General features: G+C 49.2%; 1 protein-coding gene and 1 long non-coding RNA gene across 48 annotated transcripts in view; one reads left to right on the top strand and one right to left on the bottom strand.

Moving 5' to 3' along the window:
- The window catches only part of MICAL3 (microtubule associated monooxygenase, calponin and LIM domain containing 3), a 261,805-nt gene that overhangs the window by 157,399 nt on the left and 90,018 nt on the right, over positions 1–14,388 (top strand). For 44 of the 47 annotated variants that reach the window (XR_010598278.1, XM_042849363.2, XM_065583151.1 and 41 more), the window contains one exon: positions 25–112. Coding sequence is in view for 46 of the 47 variants with exons in the window: in XM_042849363.2 (XP_042705297.2) it covers positions 25–112 (88 nt within the window). In the remaining variant the exon portion in view is untranslated. Of the gene's footprint in view, positions 1–24; positions 695–14,388 lie in introns of those variants that run through there. The other 3 variants (XM_065583210.1, XM_065583212.1, XM_065583201.1) reach the window with 1 other exon arrangement.
- LOC135981340 (uncharacterized) lies at positions 1,571–12,511 on the bottom strand. The gene is made up of 2 exons (XR_010598316.1): positions 11,228–12,511; positions 1,571–4,985 (listed from the first exon to the last, which is right to left on the bottom strand). It is a non-coding gene; the product is annotated as an uncharacterized LOC135981340 (long non-coding RNA).

Below are 14,388 nucleotides of genomic sequence, written 5' to 3'. Positions count from 1 at the left end.
TTTTTTCTTTCCCTCATTTCACAGGACAACAAAGGATCCCTGCAGGAAGCCATGGCAGCTGAAGCAAGTGGACGGGCAAATTCCATAGCCATTTCGGCAGAGAGGACTCCAGGTAGCTCCGCTTCATTCTTTGGCAGGGTGGTGAAGTACTCTCTCAGCCTCTTTGACAAAGTTAGGGTGGCAAGCCAGCGCCTGCAAAGCACAGTTTCTTCGGTCGGGCGCCAGGTAGCCCAAAATCCTTTGGACTCGTTTTTCATGTGTCAGCTGATGGCTTTTGGGGTTCCCTTTCTCTATGTCCAGTCAGAGGTTCTTGTGCAAATCCTGGGGGAGTTTTATCGGCAGCCTGCTGACCAGTAAGATTTTAACATGACCCGACTTTGTAAGCTGTATAATTTGTGTGAATTTGGGGTATTCTTTTGTGTGGTGGCTTTGGGGCCTGGACTCTGTTTTTCAAGGGCATTGTCTAAAATCATTCTAGGTGAACACAGATACTCAGTTCAGGATTTCCTTGGAATGAGCCCAAATAAAAAGGCTTGATCTGTGAAGTCTGCACTTTAGCGTTAATAGAACTGAAGGTCTCTCTGGACTACAATAACTCATAGACTGGATTTCTGTGTTCACCTGATTTCTGGATATAGTGCCCATCCTCCCAAGCTTCTCATTAACCTGGTATCGGAATTAAAAAACAAACAAACTGTTGCTCTCTTTGGACTGTGGCTACTTAAGAATTCTTGGTGTCTTCTGCAACTAAAGGAAACCAGTTCCTTAAACTCTTGAACTCCTTGGTGCTGGCAGATCCTGGTGCTCTCCCCTCATTGTCAGAACATGTGCTGCTCTTGGCAAGTTGTTTTGGGAATTGGGTTATTACAGCATGTGTCGTATTGCTACGGATAGTCTGCTCTATCTGAAAGCTCTAATTCCTTCTAACTTGGGGGAAATGTTCTGTTTGTGCCACAGACTCTCATCTGGCCCAGCTCCTCAATTGTCTTTATTGAAAACTGCAATTTAGTGGAGAAGGAAAAGGTGAGATGGGGGCAAGAGGGAAAAGAGAGTTGGTTTCTAGTGTATGGGCCCTGAATACTGTGGATAAACTAAAACAATTGCTTTTAGGAGAGCGAAAATATTAAATAGACACACTTTATGTAGCAAAATGTCCCCAGATTACAGTACTAGCTTTAAAAGATCTTAAGAGATATAGTCGGCTTAAATCATGCTTTTGTCAGAATTTTTTTAAATTATTCATATTATTTATTATTTATTACAATGTAAGATAATTGTAAGTGATTAGAGAATTCTTTTTTCAGTTTTACTTTGTGCATTTGGCAGCGCTTTGTATGTAGTTAGTTTCACAGTTTTCTCCTCCATTTGTATGGGTTTTCTGTGCAGCAAAATGGAGGGGAGAGAAATTTTAAGGAGAATATCATTGTAAAATCTGAAAAGTTGGCCTCGTGTCTTTGGCAAGTGTAGTACCTTAAACTATTTTTATCTGCTTTTATTGAGTGAATTGAAGTTGCCTTCCCTTTAAGAATCAGATCTTTCTTTAAAAACAGGGAGAATTTTTAGAAGAGACTTAACTTTTAAGATGAACGGAAAACACTGGCTATTTCTTAGATCTTTACTGTTCAACAAATGCTGGTGGAGAGATAAGTGATGAGGGTAGATGATAGGCCATGGTTTGCTATACAGGTATGGCCAAATAAATAAATATCTGCTGCTATTGTTATGTGACTGTACGTGACCCTGTGGATAGATCTGTGATCCATCTGCATGGGAGAGGAATCGAACAGAGCAGACATTATTTTCTTTAACAGCCTGCTTCTGTTTGCCTCAGCAGAAGTGGAATTCCATAACATTTTTTGGAACACTGGCCCTTGAAAGGGATGTTACGTGAGGCAGTATGCACTCGTATACAGCACCAAATATAGTAGAGCTGCTGCTTATATTATTAAAATACCCACTGGAATCGCCCACAGGGTAGTATAGTGCATTGCATACTCAGCTGTGTGCATGGCAGAGAGAGGTTTAACAGTAAGGAGGCGGGCAGTGCTTAACCTCCTATGCTGGAGTCTCCCTTTTCAGCTGAGATTTCACATCTCCCCAGCCTCTTTGTAGGAAGTCTTAAGTGTGTCTTAAAACTACTGGCAATCATGAGAAGTGGGATAGAACAGGGGAGATATTGGCTCAAAAGCAGTGTGCATGAGAAGCTTGCTGAAGCTTCATTAACTGCAGGTCAGTTCTCACTTAGCCAGCGCAGCAATATAACTGTTGTCTGCCTTGTAACCACCTGCCTTTGGATCCTGTTCTGCTGGTTGGGTCAGGAAGTATTTGGCTCGTGTTTACAGTTTTGTGCGTTTAAAAAGAGAGGTAGGTTGCTGGGAGGATTAGGGCGAACTTTAAACTACTGGGATTGGTAATGCAGTGAAAGCATGTGATTCTATTCCTGGAAAATCCCAGGGAGGCACATCTCCATTTGATGGATTCCTGACTTTGACCTAGAAATGCCCTCTACATGCTTAGCTGTAATTTATTAAATTGTGCTAATTAGAGAATATTGCTAGACAGTGTACACTGTAGAATAGACCAATACCTTAAACACGAACCTGTCTGAATTGGAGCAGGGAGCTGTTTCCAAGTCTCTACTTCTCCTGGCTGATGGACTTGCTACTGTTAGCTCTATATCTTCTAAGAACGTTTGACTCTCTTTGGGCCAAACACCACCAAATGCAACCTGCATTAACAGTTGCAAATTCTGTGAAAGATGAACCAGCTTCAGTGATGGCGTAGGCTGCATGTGGAATGTAAACTGGTTGGAAAATCAGCATAAGTAGCAAAGAAGTGCTCCTATGCAAAATGAGTGTAACTTAGATGCTGATGGAAAAGATGTGTGCTATGAAAGGCAAGTAACAGAAAGATGCAGCATAAAGCAGCCCCATCTCATTCTTAATTTATGCTGGCACCATGCCCAACACTGCTAGGGTCAAAAATCAGTGCAGGTGTAAGCAGGCCAAGCTTCTGTTCAGTGGGCATTACAACCGCTTATGCTAGGCCTGATGTTTGCTTCCCACCGAATACCAAATGGGTGTAAATGACACAACTTTTCCATTTACACTCACATGTTCTCACCCATTCACACTTGGCATCTGCTTTACACCACCAGTGAGTCTGGCACTTTGTTTCTTAGCCAACTTGGGTGGAAACTTAAAGGACCTCCAAACATTGAACGCTATTCAGCAGGTTCAGTCAGCTGAGTTGTGGTGAGGTCACACTAAGCACTTTCACATGGGATGTTATTAACCTGATCTACATGTGTTACCTTTGCTAAATGCATCACAATGCAGCCACTTTCTAGTTGGCATTAAATGCGGATAAGCTTATCCCTTGGGCTGTAAGGACTGTAGTTTTAGGGACAATCTCACACCCAAGCCGAGGTTTCCAGCAATCAGTTAGAATCACAGTTCCGTTGAGGGTTATGTCTGATTTGCCAAGGAGCCTGTGTGCACACCAGGAGGGCTCTAAGCGGGGAATTTCAGAGAATTTTTTGCAAACTGGCTATGGAGGCACAGTTATCGCTTCAACTGGGAAAATAGTAATGGGCTTTTGGGCAGCTGATTCCATTCTTTCCCAATAAACAGGACTCTCTTGTGAAGGAAGGGTGGGGAAAGCTACAACTGTGCTTTTGGTGCTGAACTCTGGCATGCTTGTGGTAGACTCTGTAAGCCTTCTCTGTACTGTCTGCTTGTTTGTGTCTCTCTCTTTTCTGCATTTGCCTTTGTGCCAAAGTAGCTGCTTTTGCCAAATAATAATAAAAAACCCAACAACCCTGCTTTTCAACTGTCTCTCTTCCTTTGATAATCTGTAACTGTTGTCTCTTTTGGATTTTTTTGAATATGATTTACAGTATTTTTATATGGTTTTTAATATGCTTTTAATATACAAGTGCTGTTTTTGTGTTTTGTTCTAAAGATCTATAAGAACTTATCTCTGAACTTTTAGCACTTCCCTGACAGGTGGACTTGGAACAGTCTCTTTCAATGCATAGCTCATAATAATGCTTGACTTCGGGCAGGTAAAATGTTTCTTCCCCGGGACAAGCACTTCCCTATTGGTAATCTGCTTCCTTCCCCACTCACAATGGAAGGTTCAGAAGGGAAACAAGCTCATCTTACCCCTGTAGACATACAGCACTAGATGGCAGGTAGCATGATCTTTGAGATAGTTGCCTGGCTAGTGAAGCGTGTCCTTCATGAGCCAGTGAAAGATCCCTGCAGAGGTATTTGGTCATTAATACAAACAATAGTGAGCGGAATCCAGAAAGCGATAGGGAAGGAAGAGATCAGGGCTCCTACCACTTAGGCCTCTGAATATACAGTGTATATAACAATAGGGGTGCAATAATGAAGGCAGGAAGCCCACTCATGTACATCCCACAGATATGTACAGTAAGTAGAGTTCAAAGTGTGATTCCCTTAACTATCCATCTCTTATATGTGTAGTCTACTGTATATAACAAAGCTTAGCTTACCTATGGAATGTTCTTTTGATGGCTACAGAGGAGAGAGGATGGCTGCTTCTTGTAACGCAAATGCCCATTAATGTGGACCACATTTTCAAAGAGGCCCCAACTGACCATCACTAGTATGTCCAGTTCTGCATGGTTCCTTGTGAACACCTACAACAGAACTTACGCACAAACTTTCTTGTATCAGCAAACAATGCACAAATGGGGAATTGTATGTATATACACATCCAAGTGGACTTTATGCATATAAATGTTGTCACGTGTGACTGGGCCTAAATTGTGCGTGCATTACTTGTGAATACAGTTCATACACACACAATTTGCGCATGTAGATTAACCTATCTGCACAGAACCCTTCATTTGTGTGTATGATTCTATACCATTATGAATAGAGGCAGTGTTTTAAAAGTGTGTCCCTCTGTCTTAAACATTCAACTTAAGATTTGACTACACCTGCTGAAGTAATCTTGTGTTCTTCTTCGAGTGCTTGCTCATATCCATTCCATTAGGTGTGTGCGCGCCGCGTGCACGATCGTCGGAAGATTTTTACCCTAGCAACACCGGCGGGTCGGCTGTGGAGCCCCCTAGAGTGGCGCCTTCATGGCGCTGAATATATACCCCAGCCGACCCGGCGCCCCCTCAGTTCCTTCTTACCGCCCCTGACGGTCGTTGGAACTGTGGAGCGCTGCTTAGCTGTTCTCCACTTTCCCTAGCTTTCTTGTTGTATCATAGTTGTAGTTATAGTTATAGTCTTAGAGTTTGTTGTAAGTTAGTTAAGTAGTTTTAAAGTTGTTCTAAATAGTCCAGGGGGTTAAGGGGGTCGTCTCCCCCCTTTTCTCCCCCGGCCGCGGGGCCGGGCTCATGCCCAACGCTCCCGGCTTCAAGCTGTGCGCCTCCTGCGCTAAACCTATGCCCACGAGCGACCCGCACGAATCTTGTCTGAAGTGCCTGGGAGAGTCACACCAGACAGACAAGTGTAAAATCTGTAAGGCCTTTCGTCCGAGAACGAAGAAGGAGCGGGACTTTCGGCTCAGGCAACTTCTGATGGAGGCGGCTCTTAGCCCGGACGCTCCTTCCACGAGCAAGGCCCCGGCACCTAGCACCTCGGTGCGCAGTGCCCCGGCGGCACCGGCTGCGACGACCACGCGAGTGGCGTCAGACAAGCCTCCCCGGCACCGGACCTCGTCGGCACCGCAGACACAGCAAGTGCCTCGGCGCCGGTCCTTATCCCCAGGGCATAAAAAAGCCCATAAGACGGGGACATCAGTGCCGAAGACGCCAGCTCCCCCAGTGTCGGGGGTAGAGCCGCGTCCACCGGTGGAGCAACGGAAACAGTTGCCTCCGGCACCGTCGACTCCGGCGCCGAGGCCGTTGAGTCCGGTGCAAATAGCGTCTCCCCCCAGGCCGGCGGTGATACAGTGCCTCCCGTCGACTCCAGAGACCTTCGCGGCGGCGAGAGACTTAATAGCTCTCACGGAGCCGGCACCGCCTCAGCCACCGGCACCGACTGCACCGTTGACTCGCCCGGTCCAGTCGAGGGGGAAACCTGCTTTGATGCGCCCACCATCACAAGGGCTGGAACCTCGGCACCGGTCCAGGTCCCGAAGCAGGTCCCCACGCCGCTCGCAGTCCCGGCGCCGAATATCGTCTCGGCACCGGTCGTACTCGCGGCCAAGATCTACTTCGCGGCACCGTTCTACGTCTCGGCACCGCTATGATCGTCGGCACCGATCAACGTCGAGACGTAGTTCTCGGCACCGCTACGGTCGGCGCTCGACGTCGAGGGGTCGCTCCCGGCACCGGGCATACTCCAGGTCCTCGTCGAGGTCCAGATCTGACTCCCGGCACCGACGAGGTCATCGGCACCGGTCGCGGTCCCGGCACCGATCGCCGGCACCGCGCAGAGATAGATCATCTCCGGACCGGCACCGTGCGGCACCGCAGCCCACCGGGATGGTTTCATCTCTCTCGGCACCGCCATGGCCGTCTAGATCGGTGTCCCGCTCCTCGGAGGACTTGTCGAGATCGGCATACCCCCCTCAAGGGCGCGCCGATGAACAAAATTTCGGCCACTGGCAGGAGATGGCAGAGGACCAATCTCATGGACCATCTCACTGGTCGTTTTGGACCCCGTGGGCATACCACCAAGAACAAGGGGCTCCAATACCATCGACCTCTCGCTCGGGTCACTCGGTTAGAAGGGCCCCAGAATCCACCATCTCTCGGCCTCCGCCAGGAGGCATGGAGGCTTCGGTGTCCACGCCACCCGACACCAGGGACCCAAGTGCAGGTGATGCCCCGGCCCAAGAGCAAAGGGATCAGGACCCCCCCTTGGATCCGGTACCACCGGAGGCATCCTCTTCCTCCTCTCCGGACGAGGCAGTGGCGGGCACTTCATGTACGGGTCCCCCTCCGATAGATCTTCGGGCTCACCAGGATCTCCTGCGTAGGATGGCCCGTAATATGGACCTGCAGGCGGAGGAGATAGTGGAGGTGCACGACCCGATCGTGAACATCCTTGGAGCAGATGTCCCATCGAGGGTGGCGTTACCTCTGATCCGCACGATCCAATCGAATGCGGATACGATATGGCAAACTCCTGCCTCCATTCCACCCACAGCGAGAGGGGTGGAAAGAAAATACTTTGTCCCCTCTAAGGACTATGGGTACTTGTACACCCACCCCCAACCGTGCTCACTGGTGGTGGAATCAGTGAATGCACGAGAGCGCCACGGCCAGCAGGCTGCAGCGCCTAAATCAAAAGAGGCTAAGCGGCTCGACCTGTTTGGCCGTAAGGTCTACTCAGCCGGAGGGCTACAACTGAGAGCGGCGAACCAACAGGCGTTACTGAGCCGCTACAATTTCAACTCCTGGAACTCTATGGGGAAGTTTAAGGAGTTGATTCCCCAAGAGTCCAGGGAAGAGTTTGGAGCCATGGTAGAGGAGGGCAAGAAGGTGGCTCGGACCTCCTTGCAGGCCTCCTTGGACATTGCAGACTCAGCGGCGAGGACCCTGGCTTCGGGCATCGCTATGCGCAGGATCTCCTGGCTTCAGGTTTCGGGTTTGCCTCCGGAGCTGCAGCAAACCCTACAAGATCTGCCTTTTGAGGGGCATGGATTGTTCTCGGATAAGACGGACTCCCGCCTGCAGAGCCTCAAGGACTCGAGAACAATCATGCGCTCCCTGGGGATGCATGTTGTGGGCCCCCAGCGCAGGCCATTTAGGCCGCAACCTCAGCGCTTCTACCCCCCCCCGCCTCGTCAGAGACAAGACTCGGCCCGGAGGCGAGGGCGAGGTGGTAGAAGAAGGTGGACCGGCCCTCAACCCGGCCAGAACCAGGGGCCACCTCGACCACCTTCAGGCCCCAGGCAGAACTTTTGAAGGTGCGGTCGAGGACGGCGCCCCAGTCATCCCCCAGGATCCAGCCCCCTCCTTTCGGGATCGCCTCTCCCACTTCCACCGTGCTTGGTCCCTTATAACTTCGGACCGTTGGGTCCTCCGCACGGTGGAGAGGGGATACGCTATCCAGTTTTCTTCTATCCCCCCCTCCTCCCCCCCTTCCCCGTCCCTCTTCAGGGACCCTTCTCACGAGCAACTTCTTATACAGGAAGTTTCTACGCTCCTCGCTATGGGGGCCATAGAGGAGGTTCCAGTGGAATTAAGGGGCAGGGGATTCTACTCCCGTTATTTCCTCATCCCCAAGTCCAAAGGAGGTCTGCGACCCATCTTGGACTTGCGCGGACTCAACAAATTCGTAGTAAAGTTGAAGTTCCGCATGGTCTCTCTGGGGGCCATTATCCCTTCCCTCGATCCTGGAGACTGGTTTGCCGCCCTCGACATGAAAGACGCATACTTTCACATTGCTATTTTCCCGCCTCACAGACGCTTCCTCCGATTCGTGGTAAACAGGGTGCACTACCAATTTGCAGTCCTTCCCTTCGGACTATCTTCGGCCCCACGGGTCTTCACGAAATGTATGGCTGTCGTGGCAGCGTACCTTCGTCGGCAAGGGATACAGGTGTTCCCGTACCTAGACGACTGGCTGGTACGCGGTCGCACCAAGGAACAAGTTCGCGATCACGTCCACATAATAGTGCGCACATTCAACAAGTTGGGTATCCTACTCAACAAGGACAAATCCACTCTAGAACCTACCCAGAGAATAGAATTCATCGGTGCGGTTCTAGACTCCAGACGCGCACAAGCCATCCTGCCAGACAATCGCTTTTGCACCATCACGAGCCTCATACAGGGACTCAAGGCCTTCCCAACTACCACGGTGAGGTCGTGCCTTACCCTCCTGGGTCACATGGCTTCATGCACGTACGTAACCAGGCATGCCAGACTTCGGCTTCGCCCACTCCAGACCTGGGTGTCATCAATATACCGCCCACATCGGGACAGCCTGAATATGGTGGTCACAATCCCGAACTCGGTCCTGACCTCCCTCACATGGTGGCTAGATCACAATGTGGTTTGCGAGGGGATGCCGTTTCACGCCCCACAACCCTCTCTGCACCTGGTCACAGACGCTTCATCTCTGGGTTGGGGCGCCCATCTCAACGAGCACCATACCCAGGGCCTGTGGACTGCACCTCAGCTAGCCCTGCACATCAATGTTCGGGAACTGATGGCGGTGCGCCTGGCGTGCCAGGCATTTCTCAATCTCCTACGTGGCCGCTGTGTGTTAGTTCTCACCGACAACACCACGGCCATGTTTTACATCAACAAGCAGGGAGGAGCACGTTCGTCAATTCTATGCCAAGAGGCCATTCGCCTGTGGGACTTCTGCATCGCCCACTCAATCCATCTCACGGCATCGTTCCTCCCTGGAGTCCAGAATACTCTGGCGGACCGGCTCAGCAGGTCCTTTCAAACGCACGAGTGGTCTATCCGTCCGGACATTATACATTCCGTCTTCCAGAAGTGGGGGTTTCCCCACATAGACCTGTTTGCATCTCGAGACAACAGGAAGTGCCACGTGTTCTGCTCCCTGCAAGGTCGAGCTCCGGGCTCCCTCTCGGATGCGTTTCTCCTTCCCTGGAAAGACCACCTGTTTTATGCCTTCCCTCCGTTTCCTCTGGTCCACAAGGTACTGCTCAAATTGCGCAGAGACCAGGCACAGGTAATTCTGATCGCTCCAGCGTGGCCGAGACAACATTGGTACACCACGCTGTTGGAACTCTCGGTTCGGACACCGATCCCGCTTCCGTTGTATCCGGATCTCATCACGCAGAACCACGGCCGGCTGCGTCACCCCGACCTGCAATCACTCCACCTCACGGCGTGGCTGCTCCATGGTTCACCCAGGCAGAGCAACAGTGTTCTCACTCTGTCCAACAGATTCTGCTGAGCAGTAGGAAGCCCTCAACACGGACCACATACTTGGCCAAGTGGAAGCGGTTCTCCTGTTGGTGCGAACAGCGAGCCACGTCCCCGTTGCACGCACCTATCCCTCTCATTTTGGAATATCTCCTATCCCTAAAACAGCAAGGGTTGGCGATATCTTCAATTAAAGTTCACCTGGCCGCTATATCGGCCTTCCATCCAGGGGAACTCGCGTCCTCGGTATTCTCTAACCCGATGGTCGTTAGATTCCTCAAGGGCTTAGACCGGACGTACCCACAACAACGTCAGCCCGTTCCGACGTGGGACCTCAACCTGGTTCTCTCCAAGCTCACAGGTCCTCCATTCGAGCCACTGGCCACCTGTTCACTTCTGTACCTGTCCTGGAAGACAGCCTTCCTCGTAGCCATCACCTCAGCAAGGCGCGTTTCTGAACTCAGGGCGCTTACATCCGAGCCCCCTTACACAGTTTTCCACAAGGATAAAGTGCAGCTTCGTCCACATCCTGCCTTTCTCCCTAAGGTGGTTTCTCCTTTTCATATCAACCAGGATATATTTCTCCCGGTCTTTCATCCTAAACCACATGCTACTCGCCAGGATCAACGTTTGCATTCTCTGGACGTACGCAGGGCCCTGGCTTTCTATATTGACCGCACAAGGCACTTTAGAAAGACGACGCAACTCTTCGTTGCAGTGGCCGACCGAATGAAAGGCTCACCGGTCTCCTCACAACGCCTATCCTCCTGGATTACGTCTTGCATCCGGACTTGCTATGACCTGGCAGGTGTCTCAGCACCGCACCTCACCGCCCACTCCACGAGGGCCCAAGCTTCCTCGACGGCTTTCCTGGCGCAAGTTCCGATACAGGACATTTGTAGAGCTGCGGTTTGGTCGTCAGTCCACACATTTACAGAACACTATGCACTAGTGCAGCAGTCCAGGGACGATGCTGCCTTCGGATCAGCAGTTTTGCACACAGCAATGTCTCACTCCGACCCCACCACCTAAGTTGGGCTTGGGAGTCACCTAATGGAATGGATATGAGCAAGCACTCGAAGAAGAAAAGACGGTTACTCACCGTTGTAACTGTTGTTCTTCGAGATGTGTTGCTCATATCCATTCCAAACCCGCCCTCCGTCCCCACTGTCGGAGTAGCCGGCAAGAAGGAACTGAGGGGGCGCCGGGTCGGCTGGGGTATATATTCAGCGCCATGAAGGCGCCACTCTAGGGGGCTCCACAGCCGACCCGCCGGTGTTGCTAGGGTAAAAATCTTCCGACGATCGTGCACGCGGCGCGCACACACCTAATGGAATGGATATGAGCAACACATCTCGAAGAACAACAGTTACAACGGTGAGTAACCGTCTTGTGTAGTGTTTTGTACTTGTTGCTTGCATTTTATACCAGCCATCCTGAAGCACTCCTATTCCTAAACCAATAAAACGAAAAAGGTCCATATTTTAGAATTCAGTCTGAAAATTAATGTGCCAGACTCTGATCAGACACAGATGGGAAAAAGGAACTTAAACTTCTGCTGTGCTTTGGAAACCTTCACTGGAATTGGAAGGAATAGTAGTATTCTGCATTCATGATACATTATACTGAACCTTTCCATAGCTGATCTATAACAGCTCTCCAAAGAGAGCTCATCTGCTGCTCTTCAAACTGGGAGTTTTAAAATATAGATTTGAGAGTAATTCCCTGTGTTTCTGGAAACCTAAAAGAGGGTCTGAATTGAAGGGTTAGGACCAAGTCCCTGCCCAACGAATCAACTTGTTCCATTGTGGAGTCTGGAAGCCCTCTGAGTTGGAATGTATGTTAACCTGTTCCCAGTCCATCCTGTTCTTCAGTGTTCTTATCAGGATTCCATGGAGGGAGAATGTGGAGGGAACTGCAGGTTCAAGTGCAGGAAATCTGGAAAGGGGAAAGCTGAAGTGTGGGATTGCGTCTCTCAGATGCGTTGAGAGGCAGCTAACCCAACAGTTGCTGTACTGTTGCCATGTGAAAGAGCCTAAAAAGCTTTTGGGGATAAGGCAAAATATGCAGCAATGGTCCTGGTACCTTATATCCCAACAGGATCCTGCTGAGAACACTTTGGGAAGAAGCAGGGCTCCCAGCTCTTCCTTCACCTTTCAGACCTGTAGACTTGTTCCACTGAAGTACTTGTTTGTTTTGTGTGTGTATTTTCTGAAGGATGATGTGAATTTTTCTGGGCACTTTCAGAAGCTACATGAAATGTTTTCCATGACATTAGAAAAAGACCGGTTAAATCTGTATAAAAGAGAAGTTGCTGCTTTTTCATTACCTGGGATGATTTAAGTTTCTGCCCTTTGAAAAGCAGAATCTGATAAGTGACTATCTCCTAGGGGTTAGGTTTGGCTCAGGGAGAAACAGGAGTTTATATGAAACAAACTTTTTGATGGAAAACCGGCAAGGAAGATGATCAGTGCTCAGAAAGGCTTCACGTCTCCACTTGTAGCCTTTTAAACTTTTTCATATTTTAACCTGGTTTTGTTTGTTTGTTTGGGGGTGGGGGGTGTGTCTTTTTTAAATTATGTAACATTTGGTTTTCCTGTTGCTGTGAGATGGATACACTATTTGTTCAAATGTTACCCTCTTGTTCAAGGGAATAAATTCCAAGCACTCTCCAGGTTTCTGAGTTTTTCTTTTCTACCCCATTTTTACTTCCGTTGGTTCGAGGGAAGGAATGGTGTGGGTGACCAGGGTTGGGGGGAGACTAGAATTGCATGATGATATTTCCAACCTATCTAGTGGACTAGGAAATATTCTTCCCAGAGAAGTGGTGGGAGAGCCCCATCACATGTACCATCTAACATTGGAAAGTACTAGAGAGAAATCTAGAGGGCAATTCTGCACCAGGAGGAGAAGGGTTAGCAGGTTTTATCTCTCTAATTTCGGATTCTGTGCTCATGTTCCTGACTCTTCACTGTGCATCTCTAATAAAGGGCATGGTGTGGTGGTGGGGAGGGGTTAATATATTTCTGTGGGGAAATTGTCTTAAGGTATGTCTACACTGCTATCAGAGGTGTGACTGCAGCAGGTGTAGATGTACCCGAGCTACCTTTGATGGAGCTAGCTTCAAAAATAATAGCGGCAAAGCTGTGGCAACTTGAGTGACAGCATAGCTTGTAGAAGCCCACCCGGGACCCTGGGTCTGTACTTGAGCAGCTAGCCTGTGCTCCCAGCTGTGCGGCTGCGGCTTCACTGCTATAGTTGTTGGAGCTAGCTCCATCAAAGCTAGCTCGGGTTCCTCTACACCTGCTGCAGTTACACTTCTGATTGCAGGGTAGAAATACCCAAAGTTGCTGGGACTAAGGATTGACCTGCTTTGGCAGTGGTCTGCTTTGGATAAACTCAATGTAAATGCTGTTGATTCAACTGTCAGTGGCAGTGGGGAATTTTCATGGGGCGTTACTAATGGCCAACATTACTTGCCACTCACTGTGAACAAATTAATAAAATTGTTATTTGGGGTGGGAGAAGGAACACAAGCATAGAAGTGAGATGCAAATCTGTTGTAACACGTTGGCAGACTACACCAGACACAGGGTTTGAGTAACTGGGTGATGCTCTCCTGCTGTAACAAGGATCCATTGAAGAAAATACCTGTTTACAATTCCTGAGGTGAGATTTTTTTCAAAGGACCTAACTGTCAAAGCAGGTCAATATTTAGACTTAAGCCTTCACTGTGTCCTTATATGAATCCTTTTTCCTCTTCCCTAAACCACTTTTCAAGTGAAGTCACACTTTAATGTGGTGTTGTCGCCAGTGGTATCTTTTTCTTCTCCTCACATCTTTCCTCCTCCCCAAAACGGCTGTGTGGTGTCCTGACTGTCATCAAGGCAGTGAACTGGAATATAGTGCCAAGGTCTATTTTGCTGTTCTCAAGCATGTAGGGGATTAGTCTATGTTAAGGAGCTCATCTGTTTCCCCTCCTTGCATGCATCTTACTGCTTCATTGGCAACTGAAGGCAGATATCAGCAGATGGTCTTTGGGATCTGATTGTATAGGGCACATCTTGTCTGCTGTGTTAACGTTGGCCAGGAGAGTTCCCTTAACTGCCAGACTGTAAACAGAATATGAAAATCTGCCTCGGTTATCTGTGGGGTTTCTCTCTATTAGGGAAGGGGAACATATGCACTCCAGCTTTTAAAATATTGCTTTTTGTCCTCTAACAATCATACAAAAACCCAGTGTTGATACACATACATTGATGTGGTCGAAAGTGAATACAAGTCCAACTTACTACAGAGCAACCAGATTCCTGGGACTTGTCCAGGACCCTTCCCAGTTATGTGGGTTCTCCCTTCTCCAGAAACGGGGCGGGATCTGTTAAAGCTATTTGTTTCATTCTTCTGCAGTTTTGTCCTTTGACTCTCTGCTCATCAGCTGTGCTTACCCATGGGACTGTTCCCCCAAAGATTTTGACCTGTTCTGAAGCTCACTATCTCTTTCTCCATCTCCTATTGTAATACTGGATATCATTCAAGAGACCTCTTTA

This window comes from Chrysemys picta, chromosome 1, assembly GCF_011386835.1.
Source record: "Chrysemys picta bellii isolate R12L10 chromosome 1, ASM1138683v2, whole genome shotgun sequence".
NCBI classification, from domain to species: domain Eukaryota; kingdom Metazoa; phylum Chordata; order Testudines; family Emydidae; genus Chrysemys; species Chrysemys picta.
This window is presented reverse-complemented; position numbering and strand designations above follow the sequence as displayed.